Here is a 27593-nt window from a genome sequence, read left to right on the forward strand (position 1 = left end):
ATACTGAACAACTTTTACTATGGGGTCAACACCGAAAAAAAAGTTTTTCTCGTCGCATAAGTACATTTTAAATTTATAATATATACATTTTCACGATTTCGGGGTTGGCTCCATGGTAAAAGTATGTAGTTTTTAGTATAACCTCCAGAAATAATAGCTTCAAAAAAAAAATACAGAAAATACGTATTATAAAGCAAAACGATTCGCAGCCGGTAGGATTCGAACCTACGCTCCCAGAGGGAATCTGATTTCGAGTCAGACGCCTTAACCACTCGGCCACGACTGCCATGGCACAGGTAGCGAATTTTACGATTAGTTGTTATAGAGTGTTATAGGTTCATTCATAGTTACAAAGATCATTAGACGCATGTTCCCCGTACCAACGTGTACACACAACCTGTGCTCACAAATATCTGAACACGTCTCTATTGTAAGTCGTTAGAGTGCTTGTTCAGATATGTATTTGTGAACACCTTGGCCGCTCCGATATATTCGATGGCGTTTGTACAAACGTACTTCTGCCTTCCTAAGCTAAAAGGCGGTATCGTATCGCAAAAACATTATCAAACAAAATTAAGATTTTTTAAAGTACATGTTCGCATTTAATTTTCATTTGAAATAGGTACATACTGCTTTTTAGCTTAACAAGGCAGGCATAAACAACTTACATAACCACTTGAAGGGGCCAAATAATACCTACTTTCAAAGTTTAAAACTGTTTTGTAACAGGACACTTTCGTAATGGGAGTGAATAAAGTCATGCTACATAATGGTTTTGTAACGAGAAATCTCTTTTGCTCTTTCATGAATCCACGATATCGAATTTGTATTACAATGCAATAAATATCGTACCACATTTATCAATTTTCTCATTCGTTAGGTACCGAGCTTCACAACTCAAAAAATATATTCTGTATGTGTATGTACGCCCCAAAGGTCCTTTCACAAGTCACTTCGGCGCTGGTACTCGTATTGTACAAGGAAACAGTTTCCAGATACAAAACCCGATTTTGAAGTAACAATTTGTAACTGTAACCGCGGCCTATAGTCTGTATCTTTAATTAGGTATTTAAAAAAAGGTAAACAAACAAATTGTACATTTTCGGGTAGTTTTAATATTTATTGGTTAACCAACCAAATACAAAACCGCCTGGATCTGTCACTGAACGACCTGACTTTAAACCTACATTATTTGATCATGTAATGTTTTCATCTACCCTCAGCTGCCTTAAGGAGCCATTTGAGGGTAGATTTTGTTTACCTTTTATTAAATACCTAAAGATACAGACTATAAATAAGCACATGCTCACTATGGGGAAACGGGGCGGTGCAGACTCTGCATGGAGGCAGAGGAGACGCCTTTGCACATTCTCGCAGAATGCCCTTGCCTAATGCGCACTCGTGACTCAATCCTGGGCAGACACATCGGAGGAGTTAAGAGCCCATCAATGTGCTCACTAGCGCCACTGCTAAATAATAGTGATTATTTAAATTTAACGATAGATATTTTAAAAAGGGGGCCGCTGCGTACTGTATTTTGTATTTAAGTACCTTTTGAATACATCATAATAGTTTTTACGTTGCTGGATTCGTCAATCTAGGCGTCCAAAGTAAAAACGGCCGTTTTTGTTTTGAGTTCATAGATCGACAAATCCAGCAACATGTGTGTGTGTTCAAAAGGTACTTAAATACAAAATACAGTACGTAGCGGCCCCCTTTTTTAAATATCTATCGTTAAATGTAAACAATCACAATTATTTAGCAGTGGCGCTAGTGAGCACGTTGATGGGCTCTTAAGGTCCCTCGAGATCAAGAAGATCCTGCAGCTGTTTGAAGTTGCAGGTTTGCATCGAGAGTTGTAGTAGGTGGCGATCACAATGATCAGGAATGGTCACAGTGATTTATAGGGACCGTGCGCGTTGGAGGGTCTGCCATCTTGTGGCCGGAATCGGAACCATAAACATGCACGTTTACACGTCACGTGTTTTCTTGTGCTTAGTAGGTTCTGCCATCTTGTGGGCTACATCGGAACAATAAACATCACATTCACGCCTCGCGCCAAAAATCTGACGGCTCCTGTGCTGCCTCCTACAGTTCATGCACGCTCCCTATAGGCTGTAGAGCCTTACATAGCCCCTGACAAAGAAGAAGAATTTGTAAAAATATCATAAGTTTAAAACGACCACTCTAGCCTAGTGGGTAGTGACCCTGCCTATGAAGCCGATGGTCCTGGGTTCGAATCCCGGTAAGGGCATTTATTTGTCTGATGACTGATAAGCACAGATATTTGTTCCATGAGTCGTGGATGTTTTCTATGTATTTAAGTATTTGTATATATATCGTTGTCTGAGTAACCCATAACACGAGCCCTCTTGGCTTACTGTGGGGCAGTCAATTTGTTTAAAGGTGGAAAAATAACTGTCTTCGGTGAGACTTGAACTCACGGTCTCTGGATTAATAGTATTTTTCACAGACGTTTCTGCTTGTTAAAAATTAATTCAGTCGATTTGTGTCAGAACGTCCCTTTAACATTTATTAATTTATTTATTTTTGTAAGTATTTTTTACTACGTACGTATATTCTTCTTCACTTACCAAATGGGGTTGGCAACTGTCAAAGGTTTGCATAGATGGCGCCATCATAGCTTGCCCCTCTCTCTAGTTTTGTTCTATGAGATTTGGCTTAAAGTACTGGAATCCAGGTCACAAAATTCCAAAAAAAAAAAACAAGAATTTGACACAATTCTAGGGATTGACAGGGCAAGCTATGATGGCGCCATCTGTTTAATACTTCGACCGGCCAACCCCATTGAAATAACATTTAAAAAAAGTGTTTTAAATTAGACCGGTTTCAAGAGTAACGAGTATTACAAATTGCTAAAGGCAAAAAACTCGCAAGGTCTAAAATGCAAATAAGGTGGAGTTCAATAGAAATGGCAAATAATGTGAACAATCCAATTTACCTTTATTACTTCCTAATCTCGCAACCATTTAGGAAAACCATGATCCTATTAACAATTTATAACTTAAGTCATTTATTTATAGCAATATACATTAATATTTCTGTTAACCTTTGTAAAAATGTTAGGGCTAACAAAATGTGTTTACATTATTTGTTATTTGTATTGAAAAATCACGAAAATGGCAAAATAAATAAAAATTGCCCAGCATTTAGTTTTACAAAACTCGCAAAAAGGCAATTAGCCAGGGGACACCCGGGTTTGAACCGGGGACCTCTCGATCTGCAGTCGAATGCTCTACCACTGAGCTATATCCCCGATGAGAGAGTTGGTGAAAATAGGGTTCTTAAACATTGACTTGACTTGATGCTTGATCAATAATAATGTAACAGCAATTTATTGGAGAAATCGCGAAACGTCTGGTTGACGTAACTGGTGACCGAAGAGCTGGCGGCTTCCTCGCACAACGTATCAGTATTGCGATACAACGAGGAAATGCCGCCAGCATCCTTGGTACAATGCCTCAAGGGCCTATTTTAGATATAAGCTAGTTATAGTAATCATCTGTATATATCCATTATGTATATTGTTATTGTCAATAAATTACAATTGGAACATTTGTAAAGTTATGGGGAAACAGAAGAATACATTTTGTTAAACTGCATGGAGCGATAAATAATGTAATTCGAACTTTATCACTTTAGCATAAAGCGCAGAATACTTTGTTGATATAAGGTGAATCATACTTGTTATCTTGTTGAAGCTGATATTCATAGAGCAGAGCACTGTGTAGGTGCAACACAACTTTACGTGTGGTTTTAAATTTATTATATGTTGAGGATAAAAGTGAAATAAATAATAGTTTAGCTACGTAACCTACTCTGGCTAAAATTATACCGTTATTTGATAAATAAAACCCATCAAAATTAAATTACAAAGTGAAAACTCCCTATTGAAGGCAACATTACTGACTTTTGTTTTCGTTACATTCATTATTTTTCTTCCTGGCTGTATATGTCCCGTATCATTTGGGAATAATTAACGTTCGAATGAAATGCAAAAAGAAACGCCCCCGGGTGGGCTCGAACCACCAACCTTTCGGTTAACAGCCGAACGCGCTAACCAATTGCGCCACGGAGGCGATGATGGCACCGCCCAAATTGCGTAACACTTACAAAACCCTCCGGCGATTAAATGGCATTCAAACTTGACTTGATAAAACTTGTATATATGCGTAGGCAGGCCTGTCTAATTTTGCCAGCTGTTATAATCATTTTTATATCTTTAAATAATAATCATTGAGGACAACCGAATGGATATTGCGAAGTATAGGAGGCACTTTAAGATTGTGTACAACCAGGTACAATGTAACCTAACAAAATTGGTAAGGCCAGTGCTGCTCCCCGCCTCGAATAACAATAAAAACCGTAACTGACTTGCAATATTCACTTCACTAACTTATTCAACTGAATATCGTATTCCGCGTAAGTGCAACGTCAAACTTAAAGGCTTTTAGGTTGTTAAAAAGGATAGACAAGCAGTGCCGATAGTCATTTGGGTAGTAAACGTAAAGTTTTACATATTACATACATACAAAAAAAGTGACACTAAACTAACTTTGAACACCATTAGATCCCTACATACGAGCTTTGATACTAGTAAAAAATACATAATATTAAATGCAATAGCATTTGAATTAGAGTTGTGCCACTGTAGGGAGCGTGCATAAGCTATAGGGCACATTTACGCCTTTATGCTTCCAATGTAGCCTACGAGATGGCAGAACGTACTATGCACAAGGAAACGTACGAGACCGGCAGATAGCAGCACTTGCTTTGGCGTGGAGTGTCAATGTATGTACAAGTACATGTCTATATTTCCGATTAAGGCCACAAGATGGCAGACCCTCCAACGCGCACGGTCCCTATTCTCGATAAGTAGCGATATGTATATCATAGTACATATCATATGTATGTATATCTAACTTGTGTATTAAGAAGCGTAATTTTACACTCACCACCATCTCCCGTATGGTCTAGTGGCTAGGATACCTGGCTTTCACCCAGGAGGCTCGGGTTCGATTCCCGGTACGGGAAATACCTTTTTGCTTTTTTTTCGTGTGATCTGTTTGGCCTGGTTGAGCTAACTAGAGGAACTAGTATTCGTTTTGGTTGTTCGAAATTATACAGGCGCCATCCGATACATTGTAGCCGCTAAGGTGCCAAAAATATCATCTGTACATGCACTTAACCTTTTTAATAATAAATAGCGGCTTTGTTCAGATATTATTGGGAACACCAATAATCCTGATGGTGTCTGTGTTATAATGAAAACAAATCAAGGATAATATGGTGACAGTTAAATGGTTTAATAAGTATGAAGACCTATGGTTTATCATTTCTTGTCTTCTATAAATTCGGTTATTGTATTATGAAAAGTATGTTTTTTATTTTTAATAAATGCTGTTCTAATTTTCTTCCAAGTAAACTTATTATTTCAGCATGTCGACTGGGTGGCGGTGGCCATGTTCTCTGATTCTTAAACGGAATAATGCTTCTAAATACCGCTCTTTTCGTTTAGGGAAATCAATACACCATGTCTATACCATGATAAACCTTTGCTGGGCTAAAGACGATGCTGGGACGTATATGGCTAAATTAATAAATTAAATGATGATTCAGTTTGACCAATGTAGTTAAAGATTACGACGAATTGAGAATCCTCCTTTTGATGAAGTCGGTTAACGTTTCCGGTATGTGACGTCATAAATCATATATGGATGGAAACATTACACCATTGCATTGCCAACGTCCATACCACGTTGAATACACCGGTTCTCGTCCGATCACCGCAGTTAAGCAACGTCGGGCGAGGTCAGTACTTGGATGGGTGACCGCCTGGGAACACCTCGTGTCGTTGGCTTTTTGCTACTCTAATACCGGCTCTATTAATGCTATTATTTATAGTTTTTTTAGACGTCACGTTACATCCACTATAGAACAGAACCCCTGTTACCCATCTAAATAATAGGGGATGGGTCATGTAATAGCTCTGTGCATGATTGGCGCCGTTTTGGTGGTTTGAAATATGAATTATTTTGATTATTAGTCAATCATAACCTTCCTTTTGCTCGCCGCCGTAGTCAGGAAAATAGTATGTACGTGTACTTTTTTCCCACGCCGGGCGTTTAGCGTGATTTAATAGCCAATATGATCGCTAACTGTGCTCAATGGACAATTGTACAGGATCTGCTCTTGAAAACATTAGTTCCAAAAGTGTCTTTAAGCTCGAAAAGTTAAGTCCCAATGGTCAAGCAGTGCAGTGTGTAATGCGCGACTTCGAGTATGGGGTTGCGCGTGACAACGCAAGTCATGCTAAGAAGTCTGAAAAATCGTCTCATAAATACGGTACTACGCTCTTATTACACTGGAATAAGATGCTATGGGACATATTTTTGAGTAAGATGTGTACTTGAGTCTTAGACTTGACTGTACTCTTTTCTAGAGGTCTCTTGAAAATCTTTTCATTTTTCAGTTGTCTAACTTGTCTATGATTAATTCGTTCCTTGCTGGCGTCTTGTTAATTATTACTTGCCGCCGCTTGTATTACATATGTATTTATTATTTGGGTCGCTCAACCAATGGCGCCATCAATGGCACCACTGCTTATTGAGCGTAATTTTTACATTTTTGACTGATCGGACTGGTCATGATGTAATTATTGGTTATAATCAGTGATCGGAACTATGGGAGTAAAACTTTAACAAAACTTATCAAGCGGACGTAAAAAGAGTGCTTATAGCCTTAAACATATTCGAATATCTATGAATGTAAATATTTTTATGGCTGTAAGTACTATACTATTCCTATCCCTATGGACATGAATATTTTTAGGGCTGTATGCACTATTTTATGTCCGCTTAGTTTTGTTAAAGTTTTACTCCCATAGTTCCGATCACTGGTTATAATAACTTGTGCACATGCCTAGAGTCATTCCCAGTGATTCTTAGCTTTTGCTATTGTAACCTTCACAGTTTTATTATATTTCATTTTGTAGGTATTCTCCATAATCATAAGTCTACGCAGCTTTGAGTACCTATCTTTGTTGTATGCTTAGACTTAGTTTTAACATGTGAATTTTCTCATGTAAGTGAATTATGTAATTCTTTATGAGAATAAAGTTCTTTCTTTAAACCTAATCTTTTATGAGTTCTTCTATTGTGTTGTTGTATCGAGTGATAGATGCAGGTTTTTTATAAAGAACCGGTACCAATATCTTAGCAGCAGACTTACCGCTTTTAGCGCTTTGTTACTGTACTTCTATTTCAAACAGCACTCCATGTATTCTAATTTATCAAAGTATTTAGAGTAGCCGAGGGATGTTTACATTTTTCAAGAATACGGGTCTCGTTGGCTTGACGATAAAGAGGTCATGCCTATCATTTCGGTAACCCAATCAATTTGGTTACCAAATGATAAGGTAACCTTATTAAAAGGTTACCATATTAGAATGGTAACCTTATTGAAAGGTTACCATATTAGAATGGTAACCTTAACTGTTAACTAAGTTAACTCCAAAACCCTATCGCGATAGGGTTTTACTAATTGGTTTTCATTGAGTTATGGTAACTTTTATCCGTTGCTTATTGTTTTCCTACATTTTATTAATTTGCTACAGAGCTCTGATCGTAGTTACATTGCTGACCGAGAACTCGGTATTTGGAAAATTATTGGTTTTTGATTATTTATATGACTCATATCCTGATGTTTGGCTTGCTCTCGTTCCGTGAGAGGGAGGGACGTAGAGGCTCGTCGAGCTTGCTCAGATGCTCAGATGCACATGCTGGTACGATCCAGGCAGTTGGTTGGAGGCGTATGCTACGGGACGCTAACAACCTCCGTCCAAACATACCCATTCTGAGCTAGGTACGTGTATCCGGGCATACTCGTGTACTCCTTCCATCTTTTGTCACCCCGGAATGCTCAACTGACCCTCCTGCCCGAGAGCTTTCTCGTTTAATATTTATTAAAGATAACATATTACACAAGCCAGACCAGATGTGACTTGTGCCTAGCACAAGTGCGATCGTGTGTGGAATACTGTTCGCATCTGTGGGATGGTTCAGCAAAATACCAGCTTGAGGCACTCGAGTCAGTTGAGAGGAGAGCCAAGAGAATCATTAATGATGACGATCCGGCGAATGCTCGACTCCAAAGTCTGGAGCATCGTCGCAAGGTTGCCAGCTTAACGATCTTTTACAGGATACATTTCGGAGAGTGTGCCGAGGAACTGCACAACCTTATTCCTCCGTTCCCATTTCACCATCGGACTACCAGACAATCGGCACTCCGGCACCGCTTCATGGTAGGTATTCCACAAATACGCACGAAGCGTTTTGCTTCAACATTTCTTATGCGAACTGCCAAGGAGCGGAATGCCCTGCCCGAGTCTGTGTTTCCGCATGAGTACAATCTGGGTCTCTTCAAGGCTAGGGTAAATAGGTATCTCATAGGTAAGCGTGCTCCACCGTAGACTGCATCATCACTTACCATCAGGTGAGATCGTGGTCAAACGCTTGCCTATCGTTATAAAAAAAAAAAAAAATGTTTAAGCTATATTGCCATTTTGCAACGTGGGTATTTAAATAGGAAGGCAGTATACGAGAATAGATGGTTATCTTTGAGTAAAATTGAGCGTCAGTGTGACAACGCCATCTTGTATCTGGCTAGTGCAACGCTTAGCAAATTAAACGCCTAGGCACCTAAGAAAAGACATCTAATATTCCTCTAGATACAGTATTATGTTTAGTAAACTGTACCGAATATTTAAAAGTTCATTCGCCAACGTCCATACCACGTTGAATACACCGGTTCTCGTCCGATCACCGAAATTAAGCAACGTCGGGCGAGGTCAGTACTTGGATGGGTGACCGCCTGGGAACACCTCGTGTCGTTGGCTTTTTGCTACTTTACATTTTATTTGCTGTAAAAGTGACAAAGTAAGAGGAAAGGGGATGACCGATTCTCTGTACAAACGAAGTCCCCCATCTTCCTCTCTGGATATTGACACTATAGCTATGCGATTTTTTAACATGGTATAATATAGTACATTACGATACAAGTGCGAAAAATAGGAAATTCGAAACGAGTGGCGATAAATTAAAACACGACCGAAGGGAGTGTTTTAAATCGACACGAGTTGCGAATTACCTATTCGCACATGTATCGTACAACGTTTTACAGTACATATGGCCCTTTAAATGTTCGACACAGTAACATAATATGCTACTTCTCGCACTAGTGCTATAAAGTAGCCCCATATGTACTGTAAAAGTATAATGAAGTTGCGCACGACAAAGAAGTCATGTCAAAAGCAGTCTAAATATTCATAGAATGCTAACTACTCTAACTAGCTGTCTATATGTTTGTTTGTATACAGAATATTTGCTCTCCTTATCGCCAACGTCCATACCACGTTGAATACACCGGTTCTCGTCCGATCACCGAAGTTAAGCAACGTCGGGCGAGGTCAGTACTTGGATGGGTGACCGCCTGGGAACACCTCGTGTCGTTGGCTTTTTGCCGTTTTTTTGCTAATTCTTCTTGAGCATAGCTAAATAGACTAAATAAATGTATAACTGGGCCGTTTTGAAAAAATCTAAAAACTGAATCGACAAAAGAATTTTATTTAATTATTGAAGTTACTCACAAAATCGTATTTATTAATTTAATCTTTATTGCACGATATAAAATTGTACAAATGCGCTTGTGTGGTGGTGGTGGTGTAAATGTGAAAGTAGCCGACGAAGTGCGACGTATTTCTTTGTAAGTCTGTTTACAATGGTAATCATGGCCATATTTCTGAAGCAGCTATTATTAGCAAAAAATGACAGTATACAACCAGCGAAGCATCGAGCAATAACAAGCAAAGCAATTGCAAAGATTAAAAAGTAAAACTTACCATATAGCAGCAAAAAGTATTGTCAGAAGTGGGATTCGAACCCACGCCCTCAGAGAGGACCAGAACAGCTCAATAACCTACATAGTAGGCAAGGTAACCCTTGAGTCTGGCGCCTTAGACCGCTCGGCCATCCTGACAGTTGGCAACATCGACGAAATTATGGTTGGCTTAAAACACCATTTTTTTTAGTCACGTGACTTTTTTACAATACTTAGATATCTGCAACGGTATCATGGTCGTGTTTTTGTTACTTGTCATATCATGCGTCACTTTCATACTTACAAATTTGTTAGAGCGTGACAGGTATGGTGACGAATGATAGACAGCCGTCCATCTTAGCCCTGCTGTAGGGCTAAGATGGTCGGCTCTTTATCATTTGTCACCATGCCTGTCACGTTCTAACAAGTATGTAAGTGCGAAAGTGACGGGCATAGTGACAAGCGATAAAAATGGAACCATGCTGCCACTGCTCCTTTTATTAAAACTTCAAGCAAGACTAAAAAAAATATTCTTTATTGTATACTAACTCGAATAATATTATAATATCTGGGAGACAGAGCTTTGCTCGGAAAACATATAAAAACGCAAGAATGTTTGTTTTCCCGGAGATAAGACCTAGCTAGAACGATTTTTCGCCCCCCAAAACCCCCATATAGCAAATTAAATAGAAATCGTTAGAGCCGTTTCCTAGATCCCCAAAATATGTAAATATATATTATATACAAGAATTGCTCGTTTAAAGGGATAAGATTTAGCATTAGCATAGTACTTTATTTAATAATTAACATATAATTATAAGTTAAATTTTTATGATTGTACATACCATGAATAAATTATACTTAGTAGCAAACTAAAACGTTGTATTTTACAAAAGCCGTTACATTTTAAAAAGCAATATAACTAGATATAAAATACATAAAAGGCAATAGAATGTACACAATCTATTACACCAGATTATAACATGAAAATGAAAATGGAAAAATTAAAATGAAAAATATCTTTATTATCTATTTACAAACATATAGTAAGCATTTGTTGGGGCCTCTCTTTAGGCTTACAAAGCCTTTGTTGAGACGTCCCGCTCTTCCACAACCGTAATTACTTGTAGTTACATTATATTACAAAATTACAGTTTTTGTTTTTAGGTATAAAGCGGATGCATGTAAAAATGTAAGCAATACGTGTACGTTACGCTATCTAACGATAATTATAGGTAGTTCTGTTGTAATCTGTTCGCTGTTCTGTTGCCCCATCTAGCGGTCAGGCCCTAAATTATGAGGTTGCGCAAAGAGAGCTACATAAAGCCAACTACAGTCGTTTTATTAAAGGCGAATTATTTCAACTACTCGACACTAGGTGGCTCTTAAATTAGCTACTAAGGTTTCAATAGTTGTCTATAGATGGCAGGGCGTACGTATATCACTAATATCCATGCGGCACAGGGGTGAATTATTGAAAAAAACTGTCATCTAAAAAAAATACTTAATAATAAACCTTACCTTGTTCAAGATGGATCGGTTATTCTCATTACACCTCCGAATAACTTGATTTTATTACTTCGTTACAAACTTCCACATTCATTTATTTTAAACTCGCGAAACACCTGCAAAGTAACACGTATTGGACAAATACACTGCAAACGCTATAACAGTATACAAAAACACTTCATTATAAGTACAAAATTGTTAATACAGGCTTGTTTTTACGTTTAATTAATTGATAATATAAAACTTTCGCCAGGAAGAAAATAAACGAGCTGTTCGCAGACAACTTCAATTCAAACGCAAAGTTGGTATAATTTGAGTTTTGTTTACTCTTACAACAAAATTATTATTGCCATTAATGTTCATTTTAGGGTAAGATATATGTTATGAAGTCAGATATTCGTTTATTTACCTCTAAACTGTATTCTTTATTATCATTACTTATTAATATTTTATATAAATCTTTATTATATTTGCGATTTCCGGTCAGGTTTTCGCATAACAAAACGCATGTTCAGATACAACGTTTACAAGACATTTTCATATCCAGTGCTGCCAGGTGTAAGATAATTATCCTGCATGTACGATAATTTGGGCTCCTGTACGATTTACGTTTCAAAGATGATTATCGTCCACAATAGTACGATAATTTCAGCCTTCGGACGATGCCACCCTAAAAATTTAGTATTTGAAGCAAAAAATTACATTTATCCTCAGAAATAGGCCACAATTTTCCCCAAAAAGTTCTAATTAAGGCCTATTTCTTCGGCTTCTTAGTGTACGTGAAAAATATCGAAATTTCCTGTAAACTGTTTGGATTATACATTGGCTTATTTTGTAAGAAATTTTAGGGGTGGTGCAGTTTTGATAGGCTTACGATATATTATATATTTTTTTTATACTACGTCGGTGGCAAACAAGCATACGGCCCGCCTGATGGTAAGCAGTCTCCGTAGCCTATGTACGCCTGCAATTCCAGAGGAGTTACATGCGCGTTGCTGACCCTAAAACTCCGCACCCTCGTTGAGCTCTGGCAACTTTACTCACTGGCAGGAACACAACACTATGAGTAGGGTCTAGTGTTATTCGGATGCGATAATTTTGACATTGACACTCAAATACGATAATTAGCTTCCGCTTACTTGGCAACACTGGTCATATCTGTCAGCCTGACAGTGTCAGGTCTGTGTCACCCGTTCTTTTGCTTTACAGGTTATGTTTACTTGTTTCATATCAGTACAAAAGCCTCATTTATTAAAGTAAATGATGGATATTGAAGCGAAAATAAGAGAGGACATGCGCGTCCTTGGGTGTAACTCTGACTTAAAAATATCAATGGCTTACCAACTTTACATTTACTTAGTGGACGTGAAACTTATGTACGACACCGAATACTGTTACAACAAAGACGTAGACACCTTATATATAGTCGCGAGGCCCAGTAAACGGGAAAAAATGAACATTTACGTGCCCGTTCCTACGCATGAAGATGTGAACATGGAGTTTATTGGTGTTTTGCAGCAGAATTTGTGTACAATAGAGACCGGCCCTAGTATTAATTTAGCTTTCATCGATGGGGATTCGTCAACAGTTATCTACACATTTACTAAAGGTATCGTTGAGAGGCCGACGCCCGAAAAGGTGGCCGAGAGGAGGATGCGGGAGGAGCGGAGAATGTTCATTGATAACGAACTGAAGAAGAAAAAGAATGACATTCTGAACAACGCAATGAATGGAGGGTTTGTGGATGACGACGAGTGTCAAGTGATTGAGTGAAGTGTGTAAAATTGGACAATAATTCACAATCCAGTTTAATTGAACAATGACAGAGACACAATATTACTTTTGATGATGGTATTATATCTTATAAATAACTAATTTAATAATCTTGGTTTCTCTGTAAGAGATGGAGCTTGCACTCTGTTTAATAGAACTGCCAGCAAAAACCTGTGAGTTGCCAACACTATGTCATGCCAAGGATATTCTATAATTGTGAATTAACATAATGTAGCCTAAACCACATATTTTTAAGTATACTTTAAGCTTTACAGATTTGCTATCAGTTCATTGTTCCTGATGTTTGTAGTTAACAAACGAGGCGAGGTTTTAAACAGTCACATAGGTAATCTAGCCTCATAAGTTCCCGCATACTTGTACAAGTACAAATTCAATTCCAGTTTTGAACTCATATAGAAACTAGCACTAACGACCACGGAGCAAAGCCTCGGACAGACAGACAGACAGACAGACGGACATGGCGAAACTATAAGGGTTCCTAGTTGACTACGGAACTCTAATAAAAGAAAGTTTCAAATTCAAAAGTGCAAATAATGCCCAAGGTCATACAGGGTTAAATCACGTTTTTTTTTAGGGTTCCGTAGCCAAATGGCAAAAAACGGAACCCTTATAGATTCGTCATGTCCGTCTGTCTGTCCAATTATGTCACAGCCATTAGTGGGAATAAGTTACACAGTTTTATTTTATCAATTTATTATCATTGTACATTCTCTCTGAGTTAACTTTACCTTCAAATCTGACTAATCAATTTTCAACACAAATAGCCTGCCTTTTTAAATCGTGATGCCTGCCTAAGTTCAAATATTGCTCAGCAACATACCTAAATGTTCTGGGGCCCATTTCTCGAACGGTATTCGTTGAATATTTTTAGTGTTGGCAACACACTGGTAACAAAAAAGAATTGACAGCATGGACTAATATTATCCCTTGAAGTGGCAGGCAGTCGACTCCTGACTAATTATGTCATTTAAATTTTAAATTTGATTAATTGAAATAAAATCTGAATTCCAATAACTCAAAAATGACATATGCCACTTGAAGAGTTATAAGTCTAATTACCAATACCATTCGAGAAATAGGCCCTGGCATTTAAAATGTTAATATCAAAGAAACTTGAAAATAGTAGTATATCTAGTACAGTAGGCGCTCAGTAAACCGGCACTGAAAGATTTTCCCCCGTCCCGGATTATTGGAAGTGCCGGAATTTGTATTAAAATAAAAGTTTTATATAGAAAACATAGTTTAAACAATAACGGCAACATATTGGGTCTCATTATTATAATGTTCAACATGTACAATGTGTTTGATTTCAGAAGAGGAAGATGATGCTTCAATGAATAATTATTTTATTTTAGATTGCTTCTTACTATAATATATTTTGTTAATATATTGCCTCTTAGCTTGCTCAAAGTCAGTAAAATGTCATCTAAAGCATTGTGTTCTACTGCCCAAGATTGAACTGCCAAGCAGGAGCCACATCACACACAATGTAACTGCTCTGTACTCCGGCGTTCGGCTGTGTTACTGCCGGATTACAGAGCGAGCCATCCAAGACGAAAACTGCAGATTACTGGACGTGCTGGAATGGCGAGCGATTGGTTACTGGTTCCTGTCGGTCATTGGTGCCACTAAATTCATAATTATATTTGCTTGTTGTCAATATTGTGCTTGTTTCTTTTTTGTCATCTAGGTGGAGATGAGAACAATTTACTAGGCTTTTGAGTCAAGGCAGTGATGTATGAGGCCCGTCATAGTCGGAGCGATAATATAAAAAATAATAATAAAATAAAATAGCCTTTATTTACAGGACAAAGAACAGTAGGAACTATCTCTCTATTATCTCCGATCTATTGCCACTCTGCTCCAGGTACGGCCAGCTACCTGCGCAATGTCATCATCCCATCTCATTAGAGGTCTCTTTGCTCCTCTCTCTCCCTCTCTTGGGTGACTCGCTTGCTCCATTTATCTGTGCCTCGGATGATATGGCCAGCCCATTTCCATTTATGTCTTCTAATTTTTATGGCAATGTCTTGGACTTTCGTCCTATTCCTAATTAGGGTGTTTCGTAGCCGGTCAGTCTTCCGTATACACCTATCATGCTCCTTTCCATGGCACGCTGGAGCGATAATATACCAAATGAAATTTTATAGCAAGGCGTCTTCGATATATTTTAAGTAACATTTGACGGAGTTAACACACGAAGCCATAATGTATATTTTGGTATCTTACGATATCTTATAGCAACTATAGCATGGCATCTTAAGATAGCTTGCAATATTGAAACTCGGTCTATTACGATAGATTTTGGTATATTTCATCTCTCACAATGTAGGTGCTAGACAGACAGCAATATAGATTTTGGTATTGTTGGCGTGTTTGGTGCTTCGCTATACTGTAAGATATCTGTCGGTATTTACGGTTATATATATGTTATCGCTCCATCTGTGACGGGCTTTAGGACCAATACCTCCAATAAGATATACATAGGTAGCATAGAAATTTTTTAAGTTTTGTTTTTCCTATTAATCTGTTAAGTTTAGGTTTAGGTTAGTACTCTGATCTAATAAATAGATGTAGTTAAATGATACAATGTTTATATTTTATTTTATTTATTTTATTTTCGTTTTTAATACAAAATTACACTTTAGACAGTAACATTGTTAAGTATGAAGCATCAAGTACAATAGGTATAATTATTTATTTATTTACTTAAGTTGGCTTTGGGGAAATAGGTACATAGTAGCATGTTGTTACTAGGTATATGGTTTCAACAAAGTTAAACATACTCAGAAAATGCCCTTTTAAGTGTGTACAAATAATGAGAAGAAATAAATAGTAACAAGTATTCTATTCCTTAAATTATGGTTACAAAAATATTCTCAGTCGAAATATTTATAATACAAAAAGTAAAAAAATACTAAATGTGATCCTAACATTAGACTAACATTAACTGTCAATAACATATATTACACATCGCAGAACTCAATTCTTGTGGCCACAAAAATTAAGATGATACTCTTACATTACCTACTGTAGGCATAAAATGGTGAAATCAAGTAAAGAGTGATTCTAAACTATTTACAAAATCTCACCAGAGACATTAAATATACAATTATACACTAATAAATTAAGGTAAGATCATTTAGTAACTCGACTTAATTAAAAATGTTCTGTTGCAATTCACTAATTGATATTCCACTATATTTTGAACACAGTCTTTAGCACCACACCTAATCTGTATATCTGGTTTATAAGAGGTCTTTGCTGGTCTTTATGCATTTCCCCCGGAAGCAGATTTCGGTCTCGTGGGAGACCTCCGTAGACATGGAGGTGCTGACGACGGAGGCCGGGTCCATGAAGCCCGACACGGATGTGGACTCTGGCGCTAGCTCCGTGACCTCCCTCTGTGCTTCAGTCACCGGCTCAGTAGCGTTTGACTTTTTAATCTCCGTGAATTCCGTGACTGTTTCAACAGTGTCATCGCTGTCTGCGACAGCGGTGATCTCTTCAGGGATCACATTGCTTTCCGTCGTAGTTATCCTAATTTTGGCTGTCTCTGTTGTTTCTTCAATCTCCGTCGCTTTAGTGGCTTTCTTGTCGTCATTCTCGCTGTCAGCGGTGGTTCCGAATAAATAGTCCATGAAGCTGAAGCCGTCGTTCCTGTCTATGTTGGTTTCAGTCGACGCTTCTGTAGTCACGGGCTCAGCGACCGTGGGGTCCGGGGATCCGGTGCCGAGGTCTAAGTCGCCTGGGGACATTTCCGTCGGAGTTTCTTTTTGTAGGATGTTTTCTGTGGTCGCTAGAGGTGTTGCTTCTGGTGCGTTAATTTTGGGGATGTCTACAGTGGGGAGTTCATCTATGGAGTCGTCTGTGAAGATGTCTTTGATGTTGAAGGTAGGTTTGTAGGTGGTGACTTTGGCGGGGGCGCCTGGCTTGTCATGAGCGGTCTTGCCGGTGGGGGGCGCGAGGCGGTTGACTGCGTGCGCGTAGTACTGGGATTCGGCGGCCTCGATAGCCTCGGTGGTGGCGGGCCGCACAGCCACCTTCTTCCAGAACCCGCGCCGGCGGCTCTTGCGGTCATTGTCCTCCTAGAATTACACAAGGGATGGATCAGTAAGGTGTCTTAAAAAAGAAGATATCGTTGTCTAAGAAGAGGAGATTTTTGGACGCATAGAACAGGAAATAACCTATCATTTGTATGACCAGAAATGGATTGGCAGACAGAAAAGTATAGGCTGCCAATTAATTATATATCAATATCAAAATTAAATTTATTTATGAAGTCCTTACCTCACTAAGAATGCTAGACTCTCCTGTGGGCTCGATGGTCGTTGTCTCCTCCGGCGTGCTCAGCTTCGCGTTGTCTCCCGACGTAATGATCCTCTCCGGCGGGATCTCTCCGATCTCCCCGCCCTTGTGCTTCATCACGTTACTCGAGTATTCGTCCTCATCCTGCTCTTCTAAACTCTTCATCACTTCCTCTAACATGCTCTCGAATGTAGACATCGCATCAGGTGAGTCGCTCTTGGTCACTTTGCTTTGTTCAACCAGGGCCTCCAGAGTAGGAGGAATATCGGGTATCTTTTTGTTCAGCCTGTTACTCGCTGGTGTTACAGAGATTAGAATATCGTCGTATTCGTTTCTAGCTGTTATGATGTCCAGTTCGCCATCGTCATCGGTTCGCAATCCGGCTGTGGAGTCTTTCCTGTCATCGATGATGTCATTAGGGTTGTAAGGTTTGAAAGAATCAGCTGACCACTCGACTGTGTCGGGTTCCGCGAATTTCGGCCTGTTGATAGAGTAGTTGGGCTCCTGATCTTGATCTTCGGTTTCCTGTTTCTTATTATATCTCTCCGATAGCCGCGGTCGATTGCTGTATCTGCTGTGAAGAGTATTTCTGACAGTCGTTGTCGATGCCTCGGTTTGGGCTTCAGTTTTCTCCGTCGGTTTTTCAGTGGTGGGTCGTCGTCCTCTGAACCTGTTCTTTACTTCGTAAGTGCTCTTCTTAGAGCTTGTCGCCTCGGTGGAGGTGGTAGTGTAGGAGGGTCGCCGGCGACGGAACTGGCCGCGCTTGGTGGAAGTCTCCTGCGAGGCGGTTGTGACCGGCGGCTCGGTCGTGGGCTCTGGTTTATACACGGGATGCCTGTGCTCTTGAACCTCAGGGCGGGCGAAGACTTGTTTGGTTTTAAGATCCTCACCAATCTCCTCGATACGCATGGTGGTGCGGCGTCTGTCGAATGCGGGTCTGTAGGTGATCGCTTGTACCGGATGTTTCCTCTCCTTAGTCTTCGTTGCTTCAGTGGAAGATTGGTGATACTGTTTGATGAGACCGGGTCGCACGCGCACTCTGTTGTAAGAAGGTGTCGTCTGTACTTCTTCTTCACGGTTGACTTCTTCGCTCAAGAACTTAGCATCCTCATTTTCTGGAGTAGCTGTCGCTTGTCTGATGGTAACTGAATAACTAGCCTGTTCGGTTACAGGGCTGACAGCTTCGGTAGCGTAAGAGACTTCGACACTCGCGTCTTTCTGAATTGGAGTAGTTTGTTTTGCGTAAATGTCTTCATTGTCTGGTGAAGACTCATCATATGAGATAGCGTCGACAGGAGCGGAGCTGCTCCTCGAGTTATAGACGTACTCGTCGCGAGTAGAAGGCACGTGCGGCACGTACGGCGTCTCCGTGCGAACCTCGGACCGCGACGGGAAGGTGTTCTCGTTCGACGCGGAGTTAGCGGTAGGCTGGCTGATGGATGCTCTTTCATAAGTGTAGGCATTTTCAGTATCATTAGTAACCGACGATTCAACGTTCTTGGTTGATTGGTATTTAGGTGCCGGCTCAGTAATGGCTTCAACGTCTGCAGTACTCGCTCTTTCCATCAGAGTAACTGGATAGTTTTGGTGAAGAACATCTCTCTGGTAGGCCAAGTCTTCCTCCTTGCTGCTGGCTCTGTTTCTGTTGTATTGACCTTCGTCACTATCCGAGGGCTTAAACTGAACGCGTCCTCGTGTTCTGGTTCTGCTGGAGTAGGGGGAAGATTTCGTTGAGCTTTCATTGGAATCGACCGGCTTTCTCGTAGGTTTCTCAGTGGTGATCTTGTTAGGTTCATATCTAGATCTGGTTGGCAGAGGCCTCCTCTCGCGCAGCGGTCTGCGTGTAGCAGTATATTTGGTGCTAGATTCGTTCGAGTTAGTTCTTGGCGTAGTGGTGTAGCGGGGCCGTCCGCGGGTTCTGATGGGAGGCCTCCTGGTTGTAGTCGTAGTGGTGGTGGTGGATGTTGTGGTCGTTGAGCTCTCTTGGCTCTCGTTACTGACGAAGCTGGTGTAATATTGGTTGTATGACGGATTGGTGGGCTGCACGCCAGCATCGGTGGCCGTGGCCGGTATTTCATTAACTGCAGCGAAGTTATCCTGTACGGGAGCTTGGGTATCGACGTGTCTGTTGTCTGTGTCTGTGGGCGGGCTGTTGACAGTCGCCAAGCTATTCGTGTTCACGCTCTCCGGTCGGTTGTACTCAGCCTTGGTTGTAAATTCGTTGGAATTATAAACGGGGAATCTAGAGTTTTGAATTTCGGATTCGTAGTGAATCTCTGGCGAGTAGTTTTGCTGAGCGTAATTCGGCTGAGTTTGTTGGTATGACTGTTTTTCAGTGACGATTTCAGGTTTGAGTGTGGTGCTCGGAGTGGTGGCGGGTGCGGGCGACGCCGACGATGACGGCAGAGGCCTGAACTGCTGCTGCGGCTGTGTCGAATAATTGTCTTTCTCATCCAAGTAGTGGTTGTAATCCAAGGGAGTGCTGAAGTGGAAAGCCTGGTTGATGGAGTATGGGTTGTGTGTTTCCAGCAGTTGGCTGGAGTACGTGGAGGTCGGTCTGCTCGTGGTCTTAGGGGGACGAGTCGTGGTCGGGGTAGTCGGCTCAGGTTGTCTAACAATGTTCGGCCTGACGTGCTCTTGGCTGTAGTTTTCTTGTGAGTATTCCACGTATTGATTAGGATTGTACTGTTGTCCTACATTGCTTAAGAAGTATGAGCCAGCTTTCGGTGGAGCAGTAATGATGCTATCGGTTGGTTCCTTTGAAGGCCTAATAGAAGTGACAGTTTGCGGTTCAAACGAATAGTATTCAGATTGATGAGTAGGAGCATTGGTCTTCGGTGCTACCGTGCTATAATAACTGAAGTTGGGTTTTTGAGTTACTGGACTTTGCTGTTGTTTTTGAGAAGGAGGGGAAGCCACGTAAGAGTTAGGAATAACGTCGGCCTCTGGAGTCGTAGAAGTCGCAGGCGCGGAGTCTTTGATCTGAGAGTTGATCACCACTGATCCAACATGAGGGGAGGGGAACGGAATCTTGGCAAAACCATCTGGCGTGTGATAGCTCAGCGGGGCTACAAAGAACGGTAGCTGTCTCAGTTTGTTAGCGCTGTTCTCGATATTCGACAAGTACGGTAATTCGAATTTGACATAGTTTTCCGGAGGCGTCAGGGTCGACGGGCCAATAAATACTTTTGGTGCGTTTAAGGGGTTCACTGCGTCCAAGACGGCAATTGTGTTAGCATTCTTTAGCGAAGAAAGAACGTCGCCAACCTTTACTTGAGCTCCTTTCTTAGCTTCTTGCGACAAGAACACGGCTAGCGGAGGCTGGTGTGGCTTTAACTTCTTTGGCCGCGGAGTGGTGGGGGGTGCGGTCGGGAACGGCGTGGAAATGGTCGAAAACTTCGGGACCTGGTCGAATTCTTTTAGTTTAGGATTGTAATTGAAGTACTCTTGTCCAAAGTTAACGTGTTCTGCCGGTTTCGCGGGTCTTTGGTAGTCATTAATGAACGGTTGCTTGATAGGTGTTTGTTTCGGAAGACCTTGCGTAGAGTATTGAATTTGGGGATTGCGGAAGTTGAATTGGCCTTGGTTTAGAGACTCCACTGGGACATAAAGTAACTGTACTTCTTCTCTTTCCAACTTAGATTTGTTAGGGATTACGGTTTCTGTCTTGGACCCTTCAAATTTGAGCTTCTGGAGTGACTGTGGCTTCTTCTGATTAAAAACGAACTCATTGCTCGCGTTTTCGAGTCGATAACCGTCAACGAATTTCGGTCCTTGCGGGAGTGAAAGCTTCTTCGGCGCCTGGTTGTGGAATGGTTTCGCTTGCGGCGAAGGTAGCGGCTTTGGGTAACTTTCGAACTTGATGGGATTAGCCGGGACGGTCGGCCTGGGCTTGATCTGCGGCACGGTGTCGTAGTTGAACTGCGGCGAGACGAATCCTTGATTCAGCGGGAAATTGGGCTGGGAGAGGCCGAATCGTATGCTCTGTCCGAAGCCCTGGTCGGTCAAGAAGTTCTGCGGGGCAGACGGGACTGATGGGACGGACTGTAGGTATAGCGGTCTGTTCTGGTAGAGGGGTTGGTTCCTGAAGTCCTGGTTGAAGGCGGCGGGGCGCGCAAAGCCCGGGAAGGGCTCGGCGAGGATGCGCGGCTCGGCCACGGCCTGCCGCTTAATCTCGGCGGAGGGCTGCTCCACGGGCGCGGACAGCGGCACCCAGTCGCTGATGTCGGCGGTGTACGTGCTAATCTGGCGCGACCAGCGGCTCTGCTCGCGGGCGGAGCTCGCGGCTAGCAGCAGCAGGAGCGCTAGCACTGACGGCGCCATCTGGAAATAAAGTACATCGTGGTAAAGCTGATTGCAAGGAATCTCACATTATGATATATAATATAATTTGAAAGTTTAGCTTGCAGGACAAAAATATTATTATTATTAGTTATTCTTTATTCGATTAAATAATAATAATAATAATATTTCGATCCCGACCTGTAATTGGCTCTGTAATAAAGTTCGAGACATATATGTATAGCGCTGTTGGTTTTCCAAAAACTAAAATAAAAATAAAATAAAATAAGTAAAAACTAAGCATGACAAAAAAGAAATAATATATAAATAGTCGGCCACCCAATATAAAATCTGCTATGGAGTAATAACATTTCTGCAAGAGATACTGTTTGAGTCTTGTACTGAAGATTTTACTATTTCTATTATTTTTATTTTTTATTTTTCTTGTTTGAAGATTTTTAAGTAGTTGATTGTCTAATGTTCCTTGTCCTGAGATATAAATCAGTGTGATTTATATCTAATTTGATATTATGCCGTATCCCTATATATCTTCAGATAGGTACAGTTATTTTAATTAAAAGGCTGTTCAAATCATGAGACGGAACGACCTCTGTTCAGATCATAAGACGGAATGACCTAAATACCACACAGGCTCCTTTAAGACTAAACGCTAATACCTAACGTATTACAATATGTACAATGTTGTGTCAGACGTTTTGTAAGATTTAATGGTAAAATTATGGATATCAAAGGGCCCCGTAAATCGTCGCCGCAGCCCCGAAAGGAACCGCGCCGCGACACTCAAAGCATGTCGCAAGCGGGCCGAAATGGTTCGTTCTAGTTTTTTTGTTCCCCCGGAGAAACAACATTAGCATATGTTATACAACGGCGTACCTTTATGGGGTATTAAGTAGTGAGAATTTTAAGACTGATTGTGGCTTTGGAGAGGATAATGATGGAGATTACTGTAAAGTTAAAGCTGCTTGGTAGCTTGGTGAAGCTAGTTGTATGGAACCTAGCCCTGCCTGTAAACCTAGTCTAGGGCATTTCCGTCTCTATCAGATATAGACAGGGTTTGCAATCCGGATCCGAAAATTTATGAAATTATCCGGATCCACGGACATTCCCATAAGTTTCTGATCCGTCGTGCAAACCGTGGATTTAGACAGTTGACATCCTGCCGGAAAATACACAATTAGTTAAGTACTTATAAGTATGCTTTCACAAAATAGGGGAAACCAGGAGGCCTACCGTGAATACCGAAATTTGCAAATTGCGGGGATCTTTCTCTTTTACTCTCACTGAGACGTAATTAGAGTGACAGAGAAATATGCCCGCAATTGACAAACTTTGAGTTTCGCGGTAATAGCCAAAATGACACGAGTTTCGACCGTTTAGTCCCAAATTAAACTAAGATTGTATTGTAGTGCTGCTAGTAACAGCTAGATCAGGGGTTCCCAAAGTGTGCGCCGCGGCGCCCTGGTGCGCCGTAGAAAGTAAAGAGGGGGGCCGTGAGTTCTATCATTATCCGAAACCACAAATATTCGCGGGTACCTATTTGAGCGCTCGCATCGGTAAATAATATAGCGTCGTGTCACTCTTTTTCGACCGTGATTTTAAATTTACAAGGGCGCCGTTGCAAAATACTAAACTTGTAACTGCGCCGCATGGTGAAAAAGTTTGGGAACCCCTGAGCTAGATGATGGCTTAATTAGCTTACGCGTTAAACTTTAGGTACTAATATGTTTTCTACACACATTGAGAGTGTTTGTGTGTTTGGTTTTAAACACACATTGAGAGTGTATGTGTGTTTGGTTTTTTACACACATTGAGAGTGTATGTGTGTTTGGTTTTTTATAAAACAAAAAAACAGGTAGTAAAATCTATATATTGCATACATACCTACGAGTATTACCTACGGTTGTACATAGTACAACCAGTCTTTGTAAGGAAAGCCTCTCTCGATATTTATTTGACAATGTCCTCTGGAGTTGCAGGCGTACATAGGCTATGGAGATTGCTTACCATCAGGCGGGCCGTATGCTTGTTTGCCACCGACGTAGTATAAAAAATGTCTAATTCACATGTTTTGTTTTGGTAATTAGCAACAAGTCAGATAGGTACGAGTATGTGAACATTGTGAACTGTAATGACGGGAAACGGTGAAGACAGAACCGTGCGACTGCTTGTTTCGTAGTCGCTGAAACTGAGATCATATCAGAAACCGATCTTTCTAAACAATTCCATGAAATAGACGTCTCGTAACTTTACGATATCGATGTGAAAACCGGCTTTAAGTTTCCTGGCAAATTCAGATAAAGGCGCAGTGTGCCGATGACTGCATAAATAATTTTATAATAAAAAATTCATGCAAAAATTACCTTTTCATTACACCAGCCGGCAAAGGCTCTATTGATTGTTCACAAACTGTTGAGAAAGTTGTTTTTTATCCACGTGTAGGGCAAAGTAAACTGATGCAAATTTTGATTTGCTTCCCTGCGTTAGCTAGTACGAGTAGAATTGACTTTTGAATGATAAATATTTAATAACGTACATTTGGATTAGAATTTTTTTGATTTTGTTTGATATCTTACAGTTACCTAATATTTTCTTGGGGTGGTGTGGTGAATATTATTGTGTTTCAATCGGGGGCAAAAATTATTTAACCCTAGTGCCTTCAAACGGTTCCAGTCGGCAGTAATGTGACGCTGCAATATTTACTGCAGTCGCAATGTTGGTATATGAATCCGAACAGCACATCAGCACAAAGTGTCGTAACTTTACGATATCGGTGTGAAACAACCGGCTCTAACTATCCTGGCAAAATCAGGTAATCTGATTAAGTTATAACACTGTTGTATAATAACAAACACTAGAGCAGTGGACTTCGAGGCCGTTCGGTCACACCAACTAGAGCATACACCAACCGGGTCGAGCAATTAGCAGGTAATTAATTAATTACTAATTATGAGGGAAGAAATGGCACGCGACGGCCTGGTCGTTGCGATTCACCTGCGGACAAGAACGGTAAACCTCTTATGTAAACGTGTCATCACTCGTCGGGGTAAGGCGACTTCTTGAGCGCGCGGCGCGAGCAGCGGGTTTTTATATGTTCTAGATAAAGAAATATCTTCTCTTCGATAACTACTTAATGGATTTTATTATTCACTACGGAGAATACAGTCTTCTTCGAGACCACGGGGACAACGACGTCCTCGAAACGTCGGAGGTAAATTATTTAAAACGTAATTTTACGCGATTATGTCCCGTAAATAATAATGAGTAAAAATCGTTAAAGTTTAAATCAGTGTGTTGAAATTAATGGATTGATACCTACAATAAATGATCCCGCTGTCCTAATTAGGTCTTTGGATATGCATAGCCTTGATTACAGCGAATTATGTTGTGACTAAGGATTATTCTTATGGCAAATTTTTTGCCACTAATACAACAGTGTTTGGAATATTGGGAACATCCGGAGGTCCAGAATGTAGATTTGTGTTTTTGAATACAGGTACCTGAATTAAATTATTACCTACTTAATTGTAATGCATTCCAATGAATTAATTCGTTACATTACAGATGTATGCTGCGTTTCACCAGAGATATGCGAGGATGCGTAGCGAGCGATGTTCTTGTATTCCAATAGAATCCCTATACGTTGAGCGACGAAAACAAATGAAGTAATTTTATTGGTTCTTAATAAACACATTCCTCGTTACGCATCCCCGAACATCTCTGCCTGGAAGCCTTAGGAAAACTAGCATGAACAAAATAAATAAAGTCGTCATTCAAAAGATTTCTACACGCTACTCGCTCTGCTAAAGCTAAGACGCATCTTTATCCAACAAAGCCCTTACTAGATTACCATAGCTTTTCTCACACGGCTCTAAGTCTGATCACGTACTAGCGTTACCTAACGCTCTTCGTCGGTTTACTATTCCAGCTACAATAGCTAGGCGATATTAACATGCAGTTTTAAAGCTTCTTGTCATCTTCTTACATCATTATTATATGATGTAATTGGTGTTTTTGTGCTAGGTTTGTGGGAATTTAGTGTGCGAATAATTTGCTGCTAAATATTATTAATTATTACGTACAGCAGCTGAAACTAAACATTATGTTCCAGTTGAACTGCCGTGCCTAATAGTTTAATCGTGCGATGTCAAACTTATGTTCTTCTAAGCTTTTGATTATATTAGGTAAATTTAGTTCAAAAAACCACTCAAAACTTAATTTTCGTTAACCTGTTTATAATTGGCAAAATATAAGTACCACGTAATTTTAGTATGTGTTGATGGACCTCGACAAGTTGAAACGGATCGAAACATGTCAAGCGATGATTGACTAAAATTAGGTGAGTAGGCCGTTCTAAAGCACTGCTTACTAAAATACTGAGACTAACAGGAGCATTAATGTTAAAATTATTCTTCTCTCTTTCATGTTTTTCCCTTTTGATCCCGGTTTCACAGCACATGAGACAATCAGTGAAGTATGAATGAACTATCTCTAGCTCCATCGCATTCAATCGTATTGTCTTCATATTTAATTGAACATGAACTGCAAAGGGCTCATTACAGCCACACGGATGTACGAATGAAGGCCGTGTGTTATAGTATTTAGGCCGTTTCCTACAGGCATTGTCTGGGAGAAAGCTGCGGACCTAGTCAATGGCCGCTTTAGCCGGCAATGGAAATTGCGGTGGAAATAAAGACAAAGAGTAGGTACGTGCGCGTGGGCTTGGCTTTCAATGCCTATAGGTAGGCCTATAGGTACTACTTACAGTACTTATACATACTAAGTAGGTACTACTTTTACACTACACTTTTAAAAGAGCCCTTGATACACACTTGCATACATTTTTTTTTTCAGGAATAACATAAAAATACTAAATTTTACAATTTTAAATAAAATGGACCAATTACTTCATTTAGTTGCTCTATTTAAAATGAATCTATAGCATTACATACTAGAATGTATTTAGTGCACAAAATCAGATACAGCTACAGTAATAGTACATTACGATACAAGTGCGAAAAATAGAAAATTCGAAACGAGTGGCGATAAATTAAAACACGACCGAAGGGAGTGTTTTAAATCGACCCAAGCTGCGAATAACCTATTCGCACATGTATCGTACAGCGTTTTACAGTACATATGGCCCTTTAAATGTTCGACACAGTAACGTAATATGCTAATTTTCGCACTAGAGTGGTAAAGTAGCACCATATGTACTGTAAAATATGTCTATGAGCTTGTGCACAAATCACGCTAGGGATTTTCGGCTACTTTTTGACAAATAAATCTAAATATACTTAATTTTGAATTTTGGAGCAAAGTAGACACACACCTTACTATGTATTCACAGTAACCGGTGGTATAGTAATCATTTCCCGAGATATTCCTTGTTCTAAAACTTGTAAAATTAGGTAACCTATACAATTCGAGTAAGTTCCTGGTACCAGGGTAATGATCCGTGCTAGAAAACATCATTACAAACATCTCAAATATATGTACACTGTAGCCGCCCAGCTATAACGAACAACGAGGAAAGTTGGCCAATTTTCTTTTATTAATTTAGTTAGGTATATTACTTGTTAGTTTTGTAGATCTTACGTATACGATACGCTATGTGCTGAGGGTATTCCTTCAACCGTGAACTTTGTGGATTATAATAATATAACGAGGAATATGAAATAACGTACACGAACAAAAAATTACACAATATCATTAAAAATGCTTCGGGTGGATGAGGAAGAATCAGAAGAGCTGTAGAACGACCACCGTTCTGGCCTAGTAGGTAG

General features: G+C 40.2%; 2 protein-coding genes and 8 non-coding genes across 10 annotated transcripts in view; 5 read left to right on the forward strand and 5 right to left on the reverse strand.

The window, feature by feature from the left end:
- Positions 1-204: 204 nt before the first annotated feature.
- Trnas-cga (transfer RNA serine (anticodon CGA)) lies at positions 205-286 on the reverse strand. The gene has a single exon. It is a non-coding gene; the product is annotated as a tRNA-Ser (tRNA).
- A 2919-nt stretch (positions 287-3205) lies between these two features.
- On the reverse strand, positions 3206-3277 carry Trnac-gca (transfer RNA cysteine (anticodon GCA)). Its single transcript has one exon. It is a non-coding gene; the product is annotated as a tRNA-Cys (tRNA).
- A 749-nt stretch (positions 3278-4026) lies between these two features.
- On the reverse strand, positions 4027-4100 carry Trnan-guu (transfer RNA asparagine (anticodon GUU)). Its single transcript has one exon. It is a non-coding gene; the product is annotated as a tRNA-Asn (tRNA).
- Positions 4101-4983: 883 nt separating this feature from the next.
- Trnae-uuc (transfer RNA glutamic acid (anticodon UUC)) lies at positions 4984-5055 on the forward strand. Its single transcript has one exon. It is a non-coding gene; the product is annotated as a tRNA-Glu (tRNA).
- A 707-nt stretch (positions 5056-5762) lies between these two features.
- LOC133516720 (5S ribosomal RNA) lies at positions 5763-5881 on the forward strand. The gene has a single exon (XR_009799276.1). It is a non-coding gene; the product is annotated as a 5S ribosomal RNA (ribosomal RNA).
- Positions 5882-8798: 2917 nt separating this feature from the next.
- On the forward strand, positions 8799-8917 carry LOC133516709 (5S ribosomal RNA). Its single transcript, XR_009799265.1, has one exon. It is a non-coding gene; the product is annotated as a 5S ribosomal RNA (ribosomal RNA).
- Positions 8918-9416: 499 nt separating this feature from the next.
- On the forward strand, positions 9417-9535 carry LOC133516719 (5S ribosomal RNA). The gene has a single exon (XR_009799275.1). It is a non-coding gene; the product is annotated as a 5S ribosomal RNA (ribosomal RNA).
- Positions 9536-9939: 404 nt separating this feature from the next.
- On the reverse strand, positions 9940-10056 carry Trnal-caa (transfer RNA leucine (anticodon CAA)). Its single transcript has 2 exons — positions 10019-10056; positions 9940-9984 (listed from the first exon to the last, which is right to left on the reverse strand). It is a non-coding gene; the product is annotated as a tRNA-Leu (tRNA).
- A 2568-nt stretch (positions 10057-12624) lies between these two features.
- LOC133516604 (uncharacterized) lies at positions 12625-15803 on the forward strand. Its single transcript, XM_061849615.1, has one exon. The coding sequence runs from the start codon at positions 12667-12669 to the stop codon at positions 13177-13179; it is 513 nt and encodes a 170-aa protein (XP_061705599.1). The 5' UTR covers positions 12625-12666; the 3' UTR covers positions 13180-15803.
- Positions 15797-27593, reverse strand: part of LOC133516600 (mucin-2) — an 83732-nt gene continuing 71935 nt past the window's right edge. The window contains exons 2-3 of the mRNA XM_061849610.1: positions 17491-21831; positions 15797-17288 (exon numbers count right to left, since the gene is read on the reverse strand). Coding sequence (XP_061705594.1) covers positions 16449-17288; positions 17491-21831 — 5181 coding nt within the window. The 3' untranslated portion in view covers positions 15797-16448. The remainder of the gene's footprint in view (positions 17289-17490; positions 21832-27593) is intronic.

The sequence above is a fragment of the Cydia pomonella genome, chromosome 3, assembly GCF_033807575.1.
Source record: "Cydia pomonella isolate Wapato2018A chromosome 3, ilCydPomo1, whole genome shotgun sequence".
In the NCBI taxonomy this organism is placed as follows: Eukaryota; Metazoa; Arthropoda; class Insecta; order Lepidoptera; family Tortricidae; genus Cydia; species Cydia pomonella.